This window comes from Hyperoodon ampullatus (assembly GCF_949752795.1).
Source record: "Hyperoodon ampullatus genome assembly, chromosome: 6".
NCBI classification, from domain to species: Eukaryota; Metazoa; Chordata; class Mammalia; order Artiodactyla; family Ziphiidae; genus Hyperoodon; species Hyperoodon ampullatus.
The window spans coordinates 12,657,364-12,673,915 of NC_136919.1; the positions used below are offsets into that span (position 1 = coordinate 12,657,364).

General features: G+C 43.2%; 1 protein-coding gene across 4 annotated transcripts in view; it reads right to left on the bottom strand.

The window, feature by feature from the left end:
- Positions 1–16,552, bottom strand: part of MRRF (mitochondrial ribosome recycling factor) — a gene marked incomplete at both ends in the record, with an annotated part of 51,754 nt that overhangs the window by 19,390 nt on the left and 15,812 nt on the right. For 3 of the 4 annotated variants that reach the window (XM_079706232.1, XM_079706229.1, XM_079706230.1), the window contains one exon: positions 13,197–13,288. The exons of the other annotated variant lie outside the window; for it this stretch is intronic. In XM_079706232.1, the coding sequence (XP_079562358.1) occupies positions 13,197–13,288 (92 nt within the window). The remainder of the gene's footprint in view (positions 1–13,196; positions 13,289–16,552) is intronic. 4 annotated transcript variants of the gene reach the window in all.

The following is a 16,552-nucleotide window of genomic DNA, read 5'->3' on the forward strand; positions in this document are numbered from 1 at the left end:
GGAGGAGCCTGTCCTTTTGGGCGCAGCTTCTGCACAGGTGTTGATGGCAACTTTCTCCGCAGCCCATGCTCCGCTCTTGATTCCTGACTGCACATTCTTGTGTGTTTCAAACAGAACATCTGTGCAGGGAGGGGGCCCCCATTCCACACACTTGGGACCTGAATAGTAGGAAGCTCTCCTAAAAAGCCACAGGCTGGGTGAAGAGAAAGCAGCCATCCTAAAACTGCACAGAGGCTCGCCAGGCTTGGAAGTCAAGAGAAACAACGTACTGTACTGGAAGTCCTCCAGCAGAATGAATGAATGAACGGTCCTGGAAAGCAGCGATGGCGAACAGGCAGTGGGCATGAAAAGGGCTGGAAAAGCAGCTACAGTTGCTCAAACGCAGTTGTTGGCTGCCCCAGCCCAAATGAGGTCATTAGGCGGTCTCCTCTGATTTTTTTTTCTTTCACCATCACTAAAGGTTTATACGTATGCGACTTATGGAAGAAAAGGGTATTATCAATATTTCCTAGAATGTGCATCTTATACACACTATCCCTGGTACGAGATCCACAAAGCGATACAGCAGCTAGACAAAGAGGCCACCGAGCTAGAAGGAGGGAGGTTCCAGGTCAGCAGCCCGAAAAGCAATGTGATAGTGTGGCAGGAACGTGGTCTTTGGAAACAGATTCGATTTGAGTAATGACTCCTCTGCTTACTAATCTGTGACCCTGAACAAAGTACTTAACTTTCTGAACCCCAGTTTCCTCATCTGTATTATACCCATCTCAAAACGGTATTTCTCTGCAGGCACAAAAACAATAAGATCGCCACGAAAAGATGTACAGAAGATTCTGTTAAGACAAAAAAAGCAAGTTGTGGCACTGCAGATACTTAATCCCGTTTATGTAAACTAAATACGTATGTGTGTGTGTGTGTGTGTATGTGTATGTGTGCATCTCTTCAAATCTGAAAGGATATATATTAAACTTACCAACAGTTGCTTCTGGGAAGAATATTTGGGGAACAATAAAATAACTTTTTATTTTTCTGTAGGATTTGAATTTTTGCAATAAATGTATATTATTTTTATAATTAAAGAGATGAAAATCGTATATCTGATAAGAGACTAGTATCCACATATAAAGATCTCCTACACCTCGACAACAAAAGTACAAACAACCCAATTTAAAAACTGCGTGAGGGCTTCCCTGGTGGCGCAGTGGTTGAGAGTCCGCCTGCCGATGCAGGGGACACGGGTTCGTGCTCCGGTCCGGGAAGATCCCACATGCCGCGGAGCGGCTGGGCCCGTGAGCCATGGCCGCTGGGCCTGCGCGTCCGGAGCCTGTGCGTCCGGAGCCTGTGCTCCGCAACGGGAGAGGCCACAACAGTGAGAGGCCCGCGTAAGGCAAAAAAAAAAAAAAAAAACTGCGTGAAGGACTTGAATAGACATTTTTCTAAAGATGTACAAGTGGCAAACAAGCACATGAAAAGATACTCAACATCATTAACATTAGGGAAATGCAAGTCAAAACTACAATGAGATACCACTTCATACCCACTAGCATGGTAATAATAATAACAATAACAGTAACAACAATAAGTACTGGCAAGGAGATGGGGAAATTAGAATCCTTAAATATTACTGGTAGGAATGTAAAATGTGTGGTCCCTGTGAAAAAGTTTGGCAGACCCTCAGAAAGTCAGACTCATCACATGACCCAGCAATTCCACTTGTATGTATATACCCAAGAGAACTGAAAGCATGTTCATAGCAGCATTATACGTAATAGCCAAAAAGTGGAAACAACTCAAATATTCATCAGCTTATGAAAGGATAAATAAAATGTGGCATATCCACACAATGTAATATTATGTGGCAATAAAAAAGAATGAAGTACTGATACATGCTACAACATGGATGATCCTTGAAAATATTATGCTAAGTGAAAAAAAGCCAGTCATAAAAGACCACATACTGTGTGATTCCATTCATATGAAGTGTTAATAGGGAAATCTATAGAGACAGAAAGCAGACTAGTAGTTGCCTCAAGCAATCCCTAGGAGGGTGATTTGGGGTGAAGTGCGGACTGACTGCTAGTAGGTTCAGGATGTCTTTGTGGGGTGATGAAAAATGTTCTAAAACTGAACGTGGTGATGGTTGCACAACTCTGAATATACTAAAAACCTTTGTATTATATACTTTAAATGGCTGAATTATATCTCAATAAAACTATTAAAAGATGCCATATGCCTATCTGGTTCTCGTCATTGAACAGTACTTATCTGCTAGGTGGAAAGCTTAATGGCAGGCAGCATGTCTCGATCTCCTCACCTGTGGGATGGCAGTAACTGCTTCCCCATAACAGTTAACAATCACCACGCAGAAAAAGTCATGGGAACACTCAGCAACAACAGTTAACTTGATAAGGAAGATTTTAAAAATAACACTATTTCTCATTCAGTGAATTTCTTTCCTTTCTTCACTGGTATCAGACCTGCATCTTGGTCTAAAGGCTCTCCTTGTCTACTGCTGCTCCCTCTCCCCTTTATCCTCCACAAGAGTTTCTCCCAATAACTTTTCAGAAAAGTAAATATTGCTACTACCTCATTTTGCAGATGAGGAAACCGAGACTCAGAGAGTTGAAGTAACTAGCCTAAGGTCACACAACTCATTTCATTGGTTCTCTTATTCAAGTTGTTCTGACTGTAACCCTGGCTCCTCCAGGTATCAATTCCAGCTCTCCCTGGCTGCACAGCAGATACCCCTCCCTGTTTAACTCAGCCTGGGGACCCTGCTACCCTGCCGTACCAGCTGTTCTCCCTAGAAAAACCTGGTCATCATCCGTGAGGGACTGTACATCAGCATGTGCTACGAAAAAACACCTGTGAAAGAGAATCCAGCCTAGGAGAACCACAACCCAGGGCTTTTAACTGGAATCTGGTGAAACTGCCTGGTCCGATCCCAAGGAGAATTCTCCTCCATGCTGTCACCTTGGAACAAAGTCTGAGGGCAGGAGCCTGGCCTAGGCATAAGGTCTATCATCACTAACAACGCCTGAAGGAAAAGTGGGAGCCAATGATGGCAATTATCCAACAATTGTGAGGCCTTGGGGAGCAGTTCAGTGGGCTGAGGGTGTCAAGAAGAGCCAAGGTCCCTTGGCCTTTCCAGAAATACTACGCAAATCTCACACCACAGGCAGGACTAGTCAGCGGATTTGCTTCTTTGGGATATACCTTCCAGGAGGTCTTGGTCACCGTAATTAATATTCAAAGAACAAACCAAGTACTCATTAACAAACAAACTACAGTGTTCCTGAGCAACTTAAATTCCAAGATAATTACAACATAATGACTCAACTCCTCCCACCCCTAAAAATGGAGGAAAAGATAGGAAAAAAACATGAACATGGGGCTGGGGGAGGGGGTTAGTGAGGAAGAGAGGGAAAGAGAGTGTTAAGGACTGAAAGAGCAGTCAGCAAACAGAAAGAAAATATCGTTGGTTTTACTCCCAAATAATCAGAAACAGAATGTTTCCAAGAACTCCTTAACCAGGAGAATTGGATAATAACAAATACTATAAGAAAAAGGAATTAAAGTTTATGACACACCAGGCCTCGCACTAGGAGTATCACATATAACATCCCATTATTCTTCAAAAAAATCATAGAAATAACACCCATTTTACAGATAAGGAGGCTGAAGCTTCCAAAATTTAATGACTTGCCTAAGGTCACTACAGTGAGCACATTCCCCAGGCCACTGTCAGCCAATGGCCACCCGTGGCACAGGGACTCCTTTGATGGGCAATCTTCGCTCAGGAACGCCCCATCAGCCCGGCTGACCTTCTCAGAAATGCACTGCAGTGTGAGGCGTCTTCTACCCAGTCCTCCTCTTTTCCTTTCTTCACCAGTGGCAGACCCGCACCCTGTCTCTTTCACAGGCCTTTCTGCCCATAAATCTCTTGCACATCTAATTCTGTCCTGGCATCTGTTTTCAGAGGACCCAAGCTGATATACCCAGAGAATGAGAGAACGGGGATTTGAACCTAGGTCTGTCTAACCCCAAAGCCCTTGTGCTTTCCTTTATACCCAGAGATTAACTGATAAATAAATCATGTTGCTAAATCCAATGATCAATTCTTAGACCTTCTCTTCCTTGACCCGTCAGCGATATCTGGTGTAGCTGATGAGTCCTTCCCCTTTAAAACAATTCCTTTGTTTCCAGGACCCCACACTCTCCTAGTTCTCTGGCCACTTATTCTCAGTCTCTCTTGCTGGTTCCTCCTTATCACCCTGACCCATAAACCTTGATGTGGACTGTCCAAGGCTCAGTTCCCGAATCCTTCTCTTCATTATCAGTATTTACTCTCTAAAATAATCTCATCTAATTTCATGGCTTCTTCTACATGTTCATGCTTCCCAGATTTCTCTCTTGAGCCTACACCTGTCACCAGAACTCTAAACTTACATACCTAACAGCCTACTTGACCTCTCCACTTGGATGTCTAGCAGAATCTCAAAATAAATATGGACAAAACCTGCTCTTCCCTCACACCCAGCCTGTCCTCCGACATCTGCCCTATTGCAGTAAATGGCAACTCCATCTGTCCAGTTGCTCAGGCCAAAAACCTTGAAGTCATCTTCGAGTTCCTTCTTCCTAAATTTACAACCAATCTGTCAGCAAATCCTGGCAGCTTTTCCTTTAAAATGTACCCAGAATCTGACCACTTCTAACCAACACCATTACCACACTAGTCCAGGCACCATACCTACATTACTACAATAGCTCCTAACCAGTCCCTGCTTTCACCCTCAACTTCCTAAAGTATAATTCTCAAAATATCAGGCAGAATGACCCTTTCAAAACCTAAATCAGATCATGTCCCTCCTTAGCTCAAAATCCTCCAGTGACTTCCCATTTCACTCCAAGTAGAAGCCAAAATCCTTATAAGGGTCTATTAGGACTATGATGGTTAATTTTATATGTCACAAGTGTGCCCAGATATTTGGTCAAACATTATTCTGGGTGTTTCTATGAGGGTGTTTTTGGATGAGTTGAACATTTAAATCAATAGACTGAGTAAAGCGGACTGCCCTGCCTAATATAGGTGGGCCTCGTTCAATCAGTTGAAGGCCGGCATTAAAACAAAAATAATAGGGAATTCTCCTGAATAAGAAGGAACTCTTCCTGCCTGACTGCCTTCAAGCTGGAACAATGGTTTTTCCCTGCCTTCAAGTCAAACTGAAACATTGGCACTTCCTGGGTCTCAAGCCTCCTGGCCTTTAGACTGGAACTACACCATCAGCTCTCCTGGTTCTCAGGCACTTCAGGCTCAGATCAGACCCACACCATCAGCTCCCCTGAGTCCCCAGTTTGTCTCCCAAGACCGCAGATCTTGGGACTTGTCAGCCTCCATATTCACATGAGCCAATTCTTTATAATAAATCTCTGTATGCACACACACACACACACACATATACATACATACATCTATCTATCTACATATATGTATATATATACGTGTGTGTGTGTATGGATATATATATATCCTGTTGGTTCTTTTTCTCTGGAGAACACTGACTAATAGAAAGACTTTACATGATATTGGCCTCTCCATCTCACTCTGACCTCATCTCCTGTTTCTCTCCCCTCCCTTGTTCTGCTACAGACACACGAGTGTTCTCACTATTCCCTGAACACCCTAGGTGGACTCTCACCTCAGGGCTTCTGCACTTGCTGCTTCCTCTGCCTTAGTGCTGAGTATAAGCCTAGTCTGCTCTCTCATGTCCTCAGTTCTCTGCTCAGTTATCACCTTCCCCCGAACCCTTCCATGAACACACTACTTAAAACTGTACCAGCTCACTACCCCCATCTATGACATCCTTTATTTTTTTTCACTGCCTTATTTTTCTCCACAGAGAGAAAACTATGGCCAGCTGACACACACACTGCATGTGTGTGTTACTGTCCATTTCCCCAGTAGAAGTTCCACAAAGGCAGAGGCTTTGTCTAGCTTATTCACTGCTGTGTCCTCCATGTCTAGAACTATGCCTGACACATAGTAGGTGCTAATAAATATCTGCTGAATAAATTTACAAATACCCTAGAAGTTGCACATTTCAGCATAAAAACTTTATATTCTCATAAACACAGTTAAGTGGTCACCTGGGGCCAGAGGACTTGCAAAGGGTCATGGGGAACTTTCAGGATGACCGAACTGGTCTATATCTTGACTGAGATGTTGGTTACAGTCAAGATATATATTTGACCTATATTTGTCAAAATTTATCATCATGTACACTTGAAATGGGTTCATTTTTTATATGTAAGTTACACCTCAATAAAGTTAACTAAAAAAAAAAAACAACAAATACTTTATATTCCAGAGTGCTTCTCACACCAAAAAGTGGCACATAAATTTACTTCAGATTATGCATCCTGATTTGAGCTTTGGCAATTTATGCTCCACATGATTTGGGTTGGTATATAATTAAATTTTAAAATACCAATTACTGCCCCTTATTACAAAAAGAAAAAGTGCTCTCAGAGGTCCATAGACGTTAAGAATAGACTTTGATGTCAAGCAGACCCATATTTAAATCCTGCACAACTCTATCCTTATTAGCTAAATGAACTTGAACAAGTTATTTAACCTCTCTCAGGCTTACTTAGCTCATGTATAAAAAATAGGGAATAACAGAATGACTTAAATAATATAGCATAAGGCCTAGAATATAGTTTGCACTCAGTAAGTAGTCACTTTGCTTAATATTATTATTGCCATGCAGTGAGCCAGGAAGGCCCTTCAAATATCAATGGGGTTTCCTAAGAGAGTGACATCAAGTTTGGCTCTGAGGACCACTGGAGGGGTCACTCAGGTGTGCTGCAGATGGTTGTCTGGCCCTGAAGTGACCATGTCTCCAAGAAGCTGAGCAATATGCAGCACACTGGTGCAAACAAGCACTGAGACAATCAAGGAACAAAAGCTACACCAAGGCCCCCCACATTCCATTCACTTCTTCCCCAGTTACGGTCCTGCCTCTACCACTTCCCACTCCCAGCAGAAGAACAGGAAGATCCTTAGGAGATCATTATGACACTGTTAGTAAAAGAGAAAAAATTTTAAACAACCAAGATATTCAACAATTGAGAACGATTTAATGTTATACGTAACATGCAAGCACTACGTATCCCTTAAAAAGAGTAAGGAAGAACTCTCCTCAGAGAGAGCAATGACGCATTAAGTTAAAAAAAGGAACTGCAGGGACTTCCCTGGTGGCACTGTGGTTAAGAATCTGCCTGCCAATGCAGGGGACACGGGTTCGAGCCCTGGTCCGGGAAGACCCCACATGCCGTGGAGCAACTAAGCCCGTGCGCCACAACTACTGAGCCCACGTGCCACAACTACTGAAGCCCAGCTGCTTAGAGCCCATGCTCTGCAGCAGGAGAAGCCACTGCGATGAGAAGCCCATGCACCGCAACGAAGAGTAACCCCTGTTCACTGCAACTAGAAGAAAGCCTGCGTGCAGCAACGAAGACCCAACACAGCCAAAAATAAATAAATAAATAAGTTTTTTAAAAAAGAAAAGCAACTGCATAAGAGTGCATGTAATATAATCCCATACCATTATAGGAAAGATGGAGAAGGAGATTTACACATGTCTGAAGTTGCACAGAAAAAAATCTGGAAAATCACGGTGCTAAAAGTAGTGCCCTATGGAGAATAGGATGGAGGTACTTTTTAATTTAATTCTACTTAAAGTAAAACCAACACAGACACTGACAAGAAATAATGAAAGAGGAGGACAATCCAGGAAGGATGCAACTTCATGGGGGAATGAGTCAGTCTTAAGCACTTTCATTTCTTTGGTGAATTCATGATTCCTTACAGCTTTCTTTAAAGCCAGACATGAACTAAGTGCTCTCAAACCAAAGCACCCTCATTCTACTTTGTGTGGTTTTCTCATCAATATATGGTAAAACAGTAAGTAAGGGAGTATTTGTTTGTTTGTTTGGGGGCATAATGAAGATGTGAATGGGGTGGGGCCTCTGATCAAAATAAACTGCTCAAAACGTTTCAGGGTCCCTGATTAAGAAGTGGAAGAGTGATATACCAGAAAAAGCTGCTATCCGGAGAAAAGAACAGGGAAAAAGGCAGTAAATAAGACCTGAGTTCCATCGTGCTTCTTCCCCTTGGTAGCCCTATGACAGCGGGCACTGACTCCTGGGAGCTTCAGGTCTTCCATCAGGCAAGTGGGCACAAGAGCAGTCTCCCAACCTCGGAGCGGTGGTGTGAGAATTCAGGGAGAAACCCTCAAGCATTCAGCACAGTACCTCCAGGCATTACACCTGTAGCGCAGGTGGTTTATAAATAGGACCCAGAACTTGATTACATAAATAAGAAAGAAAAATAGAAGAAACTATTTCAGTGAATCTTGATTAGCAGGAATGTTCAAAGAATCTGTCCAGTTGACGGACTGCTCTAAATGGAAGAACACTGGCCAGAGAAGAAAACAAAAGCTATACACAGTGTCACTGCGGACGAATGAAACCCAGAGCCTGTAAGGTCCAATGTCATTTTACTGAGGACAGCCAGGAGAAAAACTTGCACACAGCCACACACACAGCTGGATTCGCAGAGGCTTTTGAAAAGAAGGCTTGGTGATATGCACCACCCAGGCTCCAAGTTTGACCTGTTATGGCTTTAGGATTTATTCTCCGCCTACCTCCCAAAATGATCAGAGGCAGATTATAGGAAGAGTCATGTACTCAGTAGACTCATTTAAATAAGAATATAAGAATCAGAGGAGTGTGATGAGGGTGAGGTACCAGCTGAGATCTGTTGCAACTGAAAATACAACTTAGCTCTGGGCATCATCCAGAGTGAAGGCAAAAAAGCAAACTTGCAGACTATCATTAGGCAGAGGAAGAATCACAATCAACCAGGAAAGGTAAATTTGTTTTTTTTTTAAGATGTTGGGGGTAGGAGTTTATTAATTAATTTATTTATTTTTGCTGTGTTGGGTCTTCGTTTCTGTGCGAGGGCTTTCTCTAGTTGTGGCAAGCAGGGGCCACTCTTCATCGCGGTGCGCGGGCCTCTCACTATCACGGCCTCTCTTGTTGCGGAGCACAGGCTCCAGACGCGCAGGCTCAGTAGTTGTGGCTCACGGGCCCAGTTGCTCCACGGCATGTGGGATCCTCCCAGACCAGGGCTCGAACCCGTGTCCCCTGCATTAGCAGGCAGATTCTCAACCACTGTGCCACCAGGGAAGCCCAGGAAAGGTAAATTTTTATAGAACTAAACTTGAAATTTTAGCATCAGGAACTGATCATGGGAATTTATGCTTCTGATTCCCTCCCACCTCCCAAACTCCTAACATAAGCTTTAGTGTGTTATTTGCCTCCTTGCAGCTTTGCCAATTACCAGCTGCGTACCTGGAGCCAATGCCTCACCTCTTGGAATCTCAGTTTCCCCATCCTTTGAAGGGAGGGATGCGCCTATCTATTTATGAAAAGGAATGAAGGAACATTTGCTAGCATTAACTGGGTGCTTGCTAAACATCAAAAGTTTTGTGCACATTATCTCACTGAAATCTCCCAATAACTATATAAGGCCAGTCCCATAAATATTTTACAGAAGAGCTCTCTGAGATTCAGAGAGGTAGAGACAGTTGCCATTGTCACACAGCGAAAAAGCAGAAGAGTCAGAACTCAATTTCATGCTTTTGTGATACAAGGCACAAGTTTAACCGTTAGACTTTTCCACTTTTCCTGTATATGTCAAGCACCTAACAGTTCCTGGCACATAGTAGGTACTCAACATATCAGTCCCCTTCCTCACTCCTTCCTTTTCTCCTAAAGTCAAATTATGTATATATGGAAAAATTTATGTCTACTGAGATAATATTAGTATCTTACATTTATATAGCTTCTTTCCTCTAAGGAGATCACGCTACTTAATCTATTTTCTCTGCTAATCTCACCAAAGCTCTAGCTATCATTATGTATTATTTCATTTATTTTACAAATAAGGAGCTAGAAGGCAGCAAGCTGTTAGGGTGACGTGCCCAGAGTTATATGGAAGTTACTGCCAAAATCAAATAAAAACCTTGGTCCCCTTTACATCTAAATCAGCCTTTATCCTCTCACATGACACAGCCTCCATAATAAAGAACAGATCATTCATTTTTTATCTGGAAAACTACCAAACGTATAATTCAGTGAGGGGCCTCATGACCTTACCACCTTGTCAAAGGGAAGAAAGTATATAAAAAATGAGGTTTGCAGGAGCAGACGGTTTTGGTCCGTCAACTTTCTCTTGGATTACACCCATTAACCAACATAAAATAATGCAAAATATAATGTAACAGATCCCCGTGTCTTTGGAAATTCAAGTTAAACTCACTGATCTTTCAAACTTATATACAATGCACAAGGGCAATCATTAACTCATGTGGGGCTGCAGAGGTGCACGTTGTATCAACGAGCTCTTTGAAAGAAACATATGATCTACAGTGGGCCACTCTAAGAAGAATCCAAGTCAGCAACGAGCATTTAGTGGCATAAATTCACAGCATCACAGCATTCTGGAGCTCCAGAAGGGACCTGGCAGACCACTGAGAACAACCCCTCCATCCTGTGCATCAGGAACCCGAAGCTCAGGGAGGTTAAGTGGCTTTTCCAAGATTTCACAGACAGGAGAGCAAGAACGAAAAAATAAAGCTGCTGACTACTATCCATTCCACTTGCAGGTCTTGCTTCTGATGTCCATGAGTACGCTTGGCACTTTCCAGAATTACCCATCTATATAGAGAGTGCAGGAGAAAGAGCCTGGACTTGGTAACAGAAAAACTCAGGATTCAAATCCTGACTGCTACTAACTGGCCATGTGATCTTCAGCAAGTCTCTTAACTTCTCTGAATTTCAATTTTTTCAACTATAAACTATGGGTAAGAGTAAAGTCCACAAGTAAGCTGCTGGTAATATAAACAAGGGGCCCGGCACAGCCTTGAATTCCACAAAGGCAAACATCAGGTCCACGTACATCCCCAGCACCCAGCACAGAGGCTGGAACATTACACATTTGTAGAAAATTTGCTAAGCAAATCAATGAACTAACCAAGCAAACAGGTACTGGACTTGAACTCAGGTTTATCTGCTTCTTAAACACTAGGTTATATTGCTCCCAAATAACATGATTTCAAAGCAGAGTGTTAATTCTGACTTACAGAGTACCGAGTATACAGTGGAATAAGGAGGCCATTTTCTGGCCATAAAGCAGGAAACAAGTTCAGTGGGAAAGTTCCTGGGCTCTCAGTGTTGGTATTAATTCTTGTTGCTAGCACGGGTACATCATGAGGCTTTAGAATCAACTAAACCTGCGTTTAGGTCTCAGCTTCAGCATAAGCTGTGTGACCTCAGAGATGTTACTTTACCTCTCTGAGCCTAAATTTCCACACCTGGGGAAAAACCTACTTTACAGAGATTGCATGACAAATGAGGCAATCTATATAAAGGAGTACGGGATGATGTGTGGCACACAATGACTCAACAAGTGTCACACTCCACTTCTAGTTATTTGGAAGCTTCATTCATTCATTTCACTTAGGTCTCTGCTCCAACGTCACTTCCTTCCTGAACCTTCCTGCCTACAATAAAACCCCCAACTCTCTCTATCCCCTTAGCCTGCTTATTTTTCTTCATAGTCCTTATCATCACCTGACATTACATTACGTAGTTATTTGTTTTTCTTTTTACTGCGCCTACTCGACAATAAAGAAAGCCCTGGGAGGATGGGGACTTCTTGTTGTTTGTTTACTGCCCTATCTCAACAACTAGGAAAGGGCCTGGCATGTAGTTAGTGCTTAATAAATATTTGTTGAGTGACTGAATGAATGAATTCAACACTTATGTGGGACTTGCTAGATGTGGGGCACTGTGTAGGAACAGGGGTTTAGAAACAACTAAGAAATGAGATTACAGACGGAGAAACTGATTCTGCCTGCTATGGAATGTGAGAAGATTTATATCTCACCTGGACTACTGCAGTGGCCTCCCGACTATGCTCCCTGCGTCTGCCCTGTCTCCCTACATTCCACTTGTTAATTGGCAGCCAGAGAGACCTCTGAAAAGTCAACATCAGATCATATCACGCCTCTGCTTAAGTGCTTCCAATGGCTTCCCACTACAATGAGAGCACAGCCCACACTCCTCACCACGGCCTGTAACGCCTGAAGCACCGTCCTCTCACCAGCCCATCACCCCCAGCCCCACTCTTTCCCTCCCTCACTGTGTTTCAGACACAATGGCTTTCTCTTCATCAAATATACCAAGGTCTTATCATTTCTTTTTTAATTTAAAAATAAACGTACATTTTATGCATTTGAAACTCTAAGTTCTATATATTTACATAATTAACAATATTCTGTTCTTATGCCTAAAATTCTTCAACAAGTGAGGATTAATGGGAAAATGACTCTTCAAGGAACTTGGGTTAGAGATTACAAGTGTCGAGATCTTTCGGACTCCGGGCCTTTGGGCTATCTGTTCACTCTGCCTGGAAAGCTCTTCCGCTAGGCTGGCTCTTCCTCATTGTTCAACTGTCAGTAAAAATGTGAGTTCCCTTAGAGTCCTCCCCAGCTAAAGCTGTCCCTGCCACCATCACTCTCATCAAGGCACTCTCTACTGGATCACATTGCCTTTTCTCTCCTCACAGCATTTCATTATTTGGGATGACTTTCTCTACTTATGTGTCCTATCTTCCCAATCAGAATGTAAAGTACATGAGGACAAGAACTTTGTCAGATTCACTGCTGCATCTGAATAAGTAAACCGGATCTCAAAAGATGCTGGAGTCTGCCAGGATGAGACGTACAGGTAAAGTACGCTATCAGTCTAAAGGATCATGGAGGGCTTCCCTGGTGGCGCAGTGGTTGAGAGTCCGCCTGCCGATGCAGGGGACACGGGTTCGTGCCCCGGTCTGGGAAGATCCCACATGCCGCGGAGCGGCTGGGCCCGTGAGCCATGGCCACTGAGCCTGTGCTCCGGAGCCTGTGCTCCGCAAGGGGAGAGGCCACAACAGTGAGAGGCCCGCCTACCGCAAAAAAATAAAATAAAAAAAAAAAAATAAAAAATAAAGGATCATGGAGTGTTGGTTTCCTTCCAAAGACAACTGCCCCATTACGTCAAAATATGTGAATTTCAGCCAGACGTACTTGGGAATGGGTACCCGAATTAGCGTCTCTTCCACTTCTGGGTTCAGATTCATTCCACTTTCTCTTATAGCCTTGATAGCTGCAGCTGTACACTGAAAACCAGATCAAAAGGTAAACAGAATTAGTAAATAATTATTACCAGATGCAAGCCCTCCATCGATAACTGGCAACCCATCTTGGCAGAACATGGAAACATTTAGTTCTGTTACCAGTAAGATCAGGAAGTTACATTGGTGTAGAGTGCTTTGATCAAGCTGAATAGCAAACTATGTCCACTCCTGGTACTAGTGTACTGCGGGAGGGAAAAAGCAAAGAGAAAGAAAAAAGAAAAAGAAAACAGCTCTGCTTCTTTGAAAAGATTTCAATGGTTTGAGGCAACACAAATCAAAACCACAATAAATCCTCAAGGGAGGAGGGCTGATCTGTGCAAAGACTGGTGTAAAGACAGCTGAAAGATTTTATACATTAAAAATTCCAGTTGACATTTTACACTCAAAATATACCAGTGCCGATTTGAAATGAGTAAATAAATTTAACTCATTCGCATCTATGCTCACACCAACCTCACTCATGTTTTGGCATGAGCAATGAATCTCTGCTGGTGTGTGCACCAAGAAAGGTAGCGTGAAAGATCTCAGCTCAAATCCCAGCTCTGCTAACCATGTGACCCTGGGCAACAAGCTTGACTTCTCTGAGCCTCCATGTTGTAATCTGAGACCCTGCGGTACTGTACCTCAAAGAGGAATAAATGAGGTAACGTGAGCCATGCATCTTGTTCTGTGCCTGGGTGCCTGTAACACCCAGGCAAGGGGCGCTATTATATAAACGTATTCAATAAATGAAGAACGCACAAAACCCCCAAATAATGACGAGCTGATATCATCACTTAGCTGATGCACTGCTGTCTTTTTTTTTTTTTTTTTGGTGACTGCACCACGAGGCATGCGGGATGCAGGATCTCAGTTCTCCGAACAGGAATCAAACCCATGCCCCCTGCAGTGGAAGCGCAGAGTCTTAACCACTGCACCACCAGGGAAGTCCCTCTTTTTTTTTTTTAATTTATTTTATTGAAGTATAGTTGTTTTACAATGTTGTGTTAACTTCTGCTGTACAGCAAAGTGATTCAGTCATACATATTCTTTTTCATATTCTTTTCCATTATGGCTTATTTCAGAATACTGAATATTATTCCCTGATGCACTGCTGTCCTGACATCCTCCAGGGTCTCTCTGACACAGCCTTGCTCTCTAACGTGCCAGGTGGCACACTGGTACACTGATTTCCCCCAAGTGCCTCATCTCACCTCAAGCAACATTATAACCACACCTGGCTTGCAATCCTAAAGCATAAAAGAAAGCAGTGTGGAAGACAGATAATTTCACTGGCATGACAATGTGGAATTCATGAAAACAAGGCCTCTGACATTTTCAAAAGAATTTTAGGTTTGACCAGAGCCAATCCACATTGCTTGGATTCACAGAGCCAATTCCCAGCCTTGAGCTCCTCCCTAGACTTTCTGGTTTAAATAAATGGGGTTTGCTGCACACCTATTTTACTTTTCCAGGTTTTGTTTTATTTTTTAAGGGAGTGCCTAAAAACCACATCCATTTCATTTTTAAATGACCTGAATTCTACAGGGACATGACATGTTATCATAAGGTCAAAAAGACAAACCGGCATTCCACATGCAGACAAATCATCCCCTCGGGCTACAGAATTTAACAGTGTGTCCACTGCTTAAAACTGTAAATTCTTTTTTGCGGTATGTGGGCCTCTCACTGTTGTGGCCTCTCTCGCTGCGGAGCACAGGCTCCAGACACGCAGGCTCAGCGGCCATGGCTCACGGGCCCAGCCGCTCTGCGGCACGTGGGATCCTCCCGGACCGGGGCACGAACCCACGTCCCCTGCATCGGCAGGCGGACTCCCAACCACTGCGCCACCAGGGAAGCCCGAAACTGTAAATTCTTAAAATGTACCTCTGACCATAGACTACTGGAGCTGGAAGGGACCTTGGACATAACCAGGTACAGTCCCTTCCTTACGAATGCAGAGACCTGCTGGTAAAGGTCACATCCCTCATACAAGAGATACAGTCCCTGAAAACCAAGAGCAAGGGAGTGAAGACCTCGCCCATCATGCCTCCAGTTACCTCTCCATCCAGTGATGTTACTTTCTTTGTCTCTGTTACCTTCCAGATCCCCTAGCTCAATGTATTCAGTAATTGTGGCACAGGGAATTTGATTTTTTTCTAATAGCCAGAAAGAATTTGGAACTAGGTCTGGTGTATAAAGGGTATGGCCAAGGTAAATAAAAGAGCTGGATGAAGAAATGAAATTTTCCTCTGCAAGAAAACTGCCATCTTCCATAATAAAATGAAACACAGATTTCTAAAGTTAACAATAAAAGGAGAATGACCACTTTGAAGGAGCGGCCTGATTTCAAGTCTCCTAATCTTCCTTTTCTGAAGCTTCTCACTGGCTGACTGATAACTCAGCTGGATCATCCCACCACCACCACCCTCCTTTCACCCTCTGACCCAAGTGTTGCCACACAGCCTTCCCAGGCAAGCAAGGGAGTACCCACTGCTGCTTCCAAGCTGGGCAGGAACTATGTCTCAGTATTTACATATTCCCAGTCCAAGGCTCAGGGCCTAGTGTGTGGTAAGTGCTCAGTAAAAGCTTGTTGAGTAAGTACATTAATGCACTGACTCAGACCTGCTAGAAAAGCTCATCTCCTTACTTTTACTTCATGTTTATAACCCCCCCACACACAAAAAAACCCTTATTTTATACTATTTTATACATGTTCTGTGTCCTTTCACATGCATAAAAAATGTGAACCAAGAGAGGTTTCATTTGCAAAGAAATCTACTAAAAGAGGTAGTTCTAAAATACTCTAAACATGTATATTTTAGTTTGATATGGAAGGATACAGAAACTCAGGGAATTATAGTCATTTTCCCAACATGACTTCTGAACTACTCGTGGTTCAGACAAAAAGGCATATACTTCTATCGCATTTCCCTCTCCTAGCTTTTATCCCCTCACTGAAGGGATGCCCACAAGTAGGCTGTTCTCCAGTGATCACACTGACTCACTGGTTGCAGCTGCTTGGAGTACTGGGTCGAGAAAGATCACAGACCCCACCTGGGGTCAGGCAGGCAAGCGTGCTGCGATCAATTAGCAATGTCTGCTATTACTGTTCTTAAACTAATAAATCTAACTCATTCGCGTCTATGTGCTTGTCTACGCTACAGGACAAAAGACGATGAAACTTTTGTAGACAGGTGAACAAATCCTTGACAATCTGGGTTCCAGTCAACAGCTGACTTGCAGGGACTCAAAAAATATTTGTGG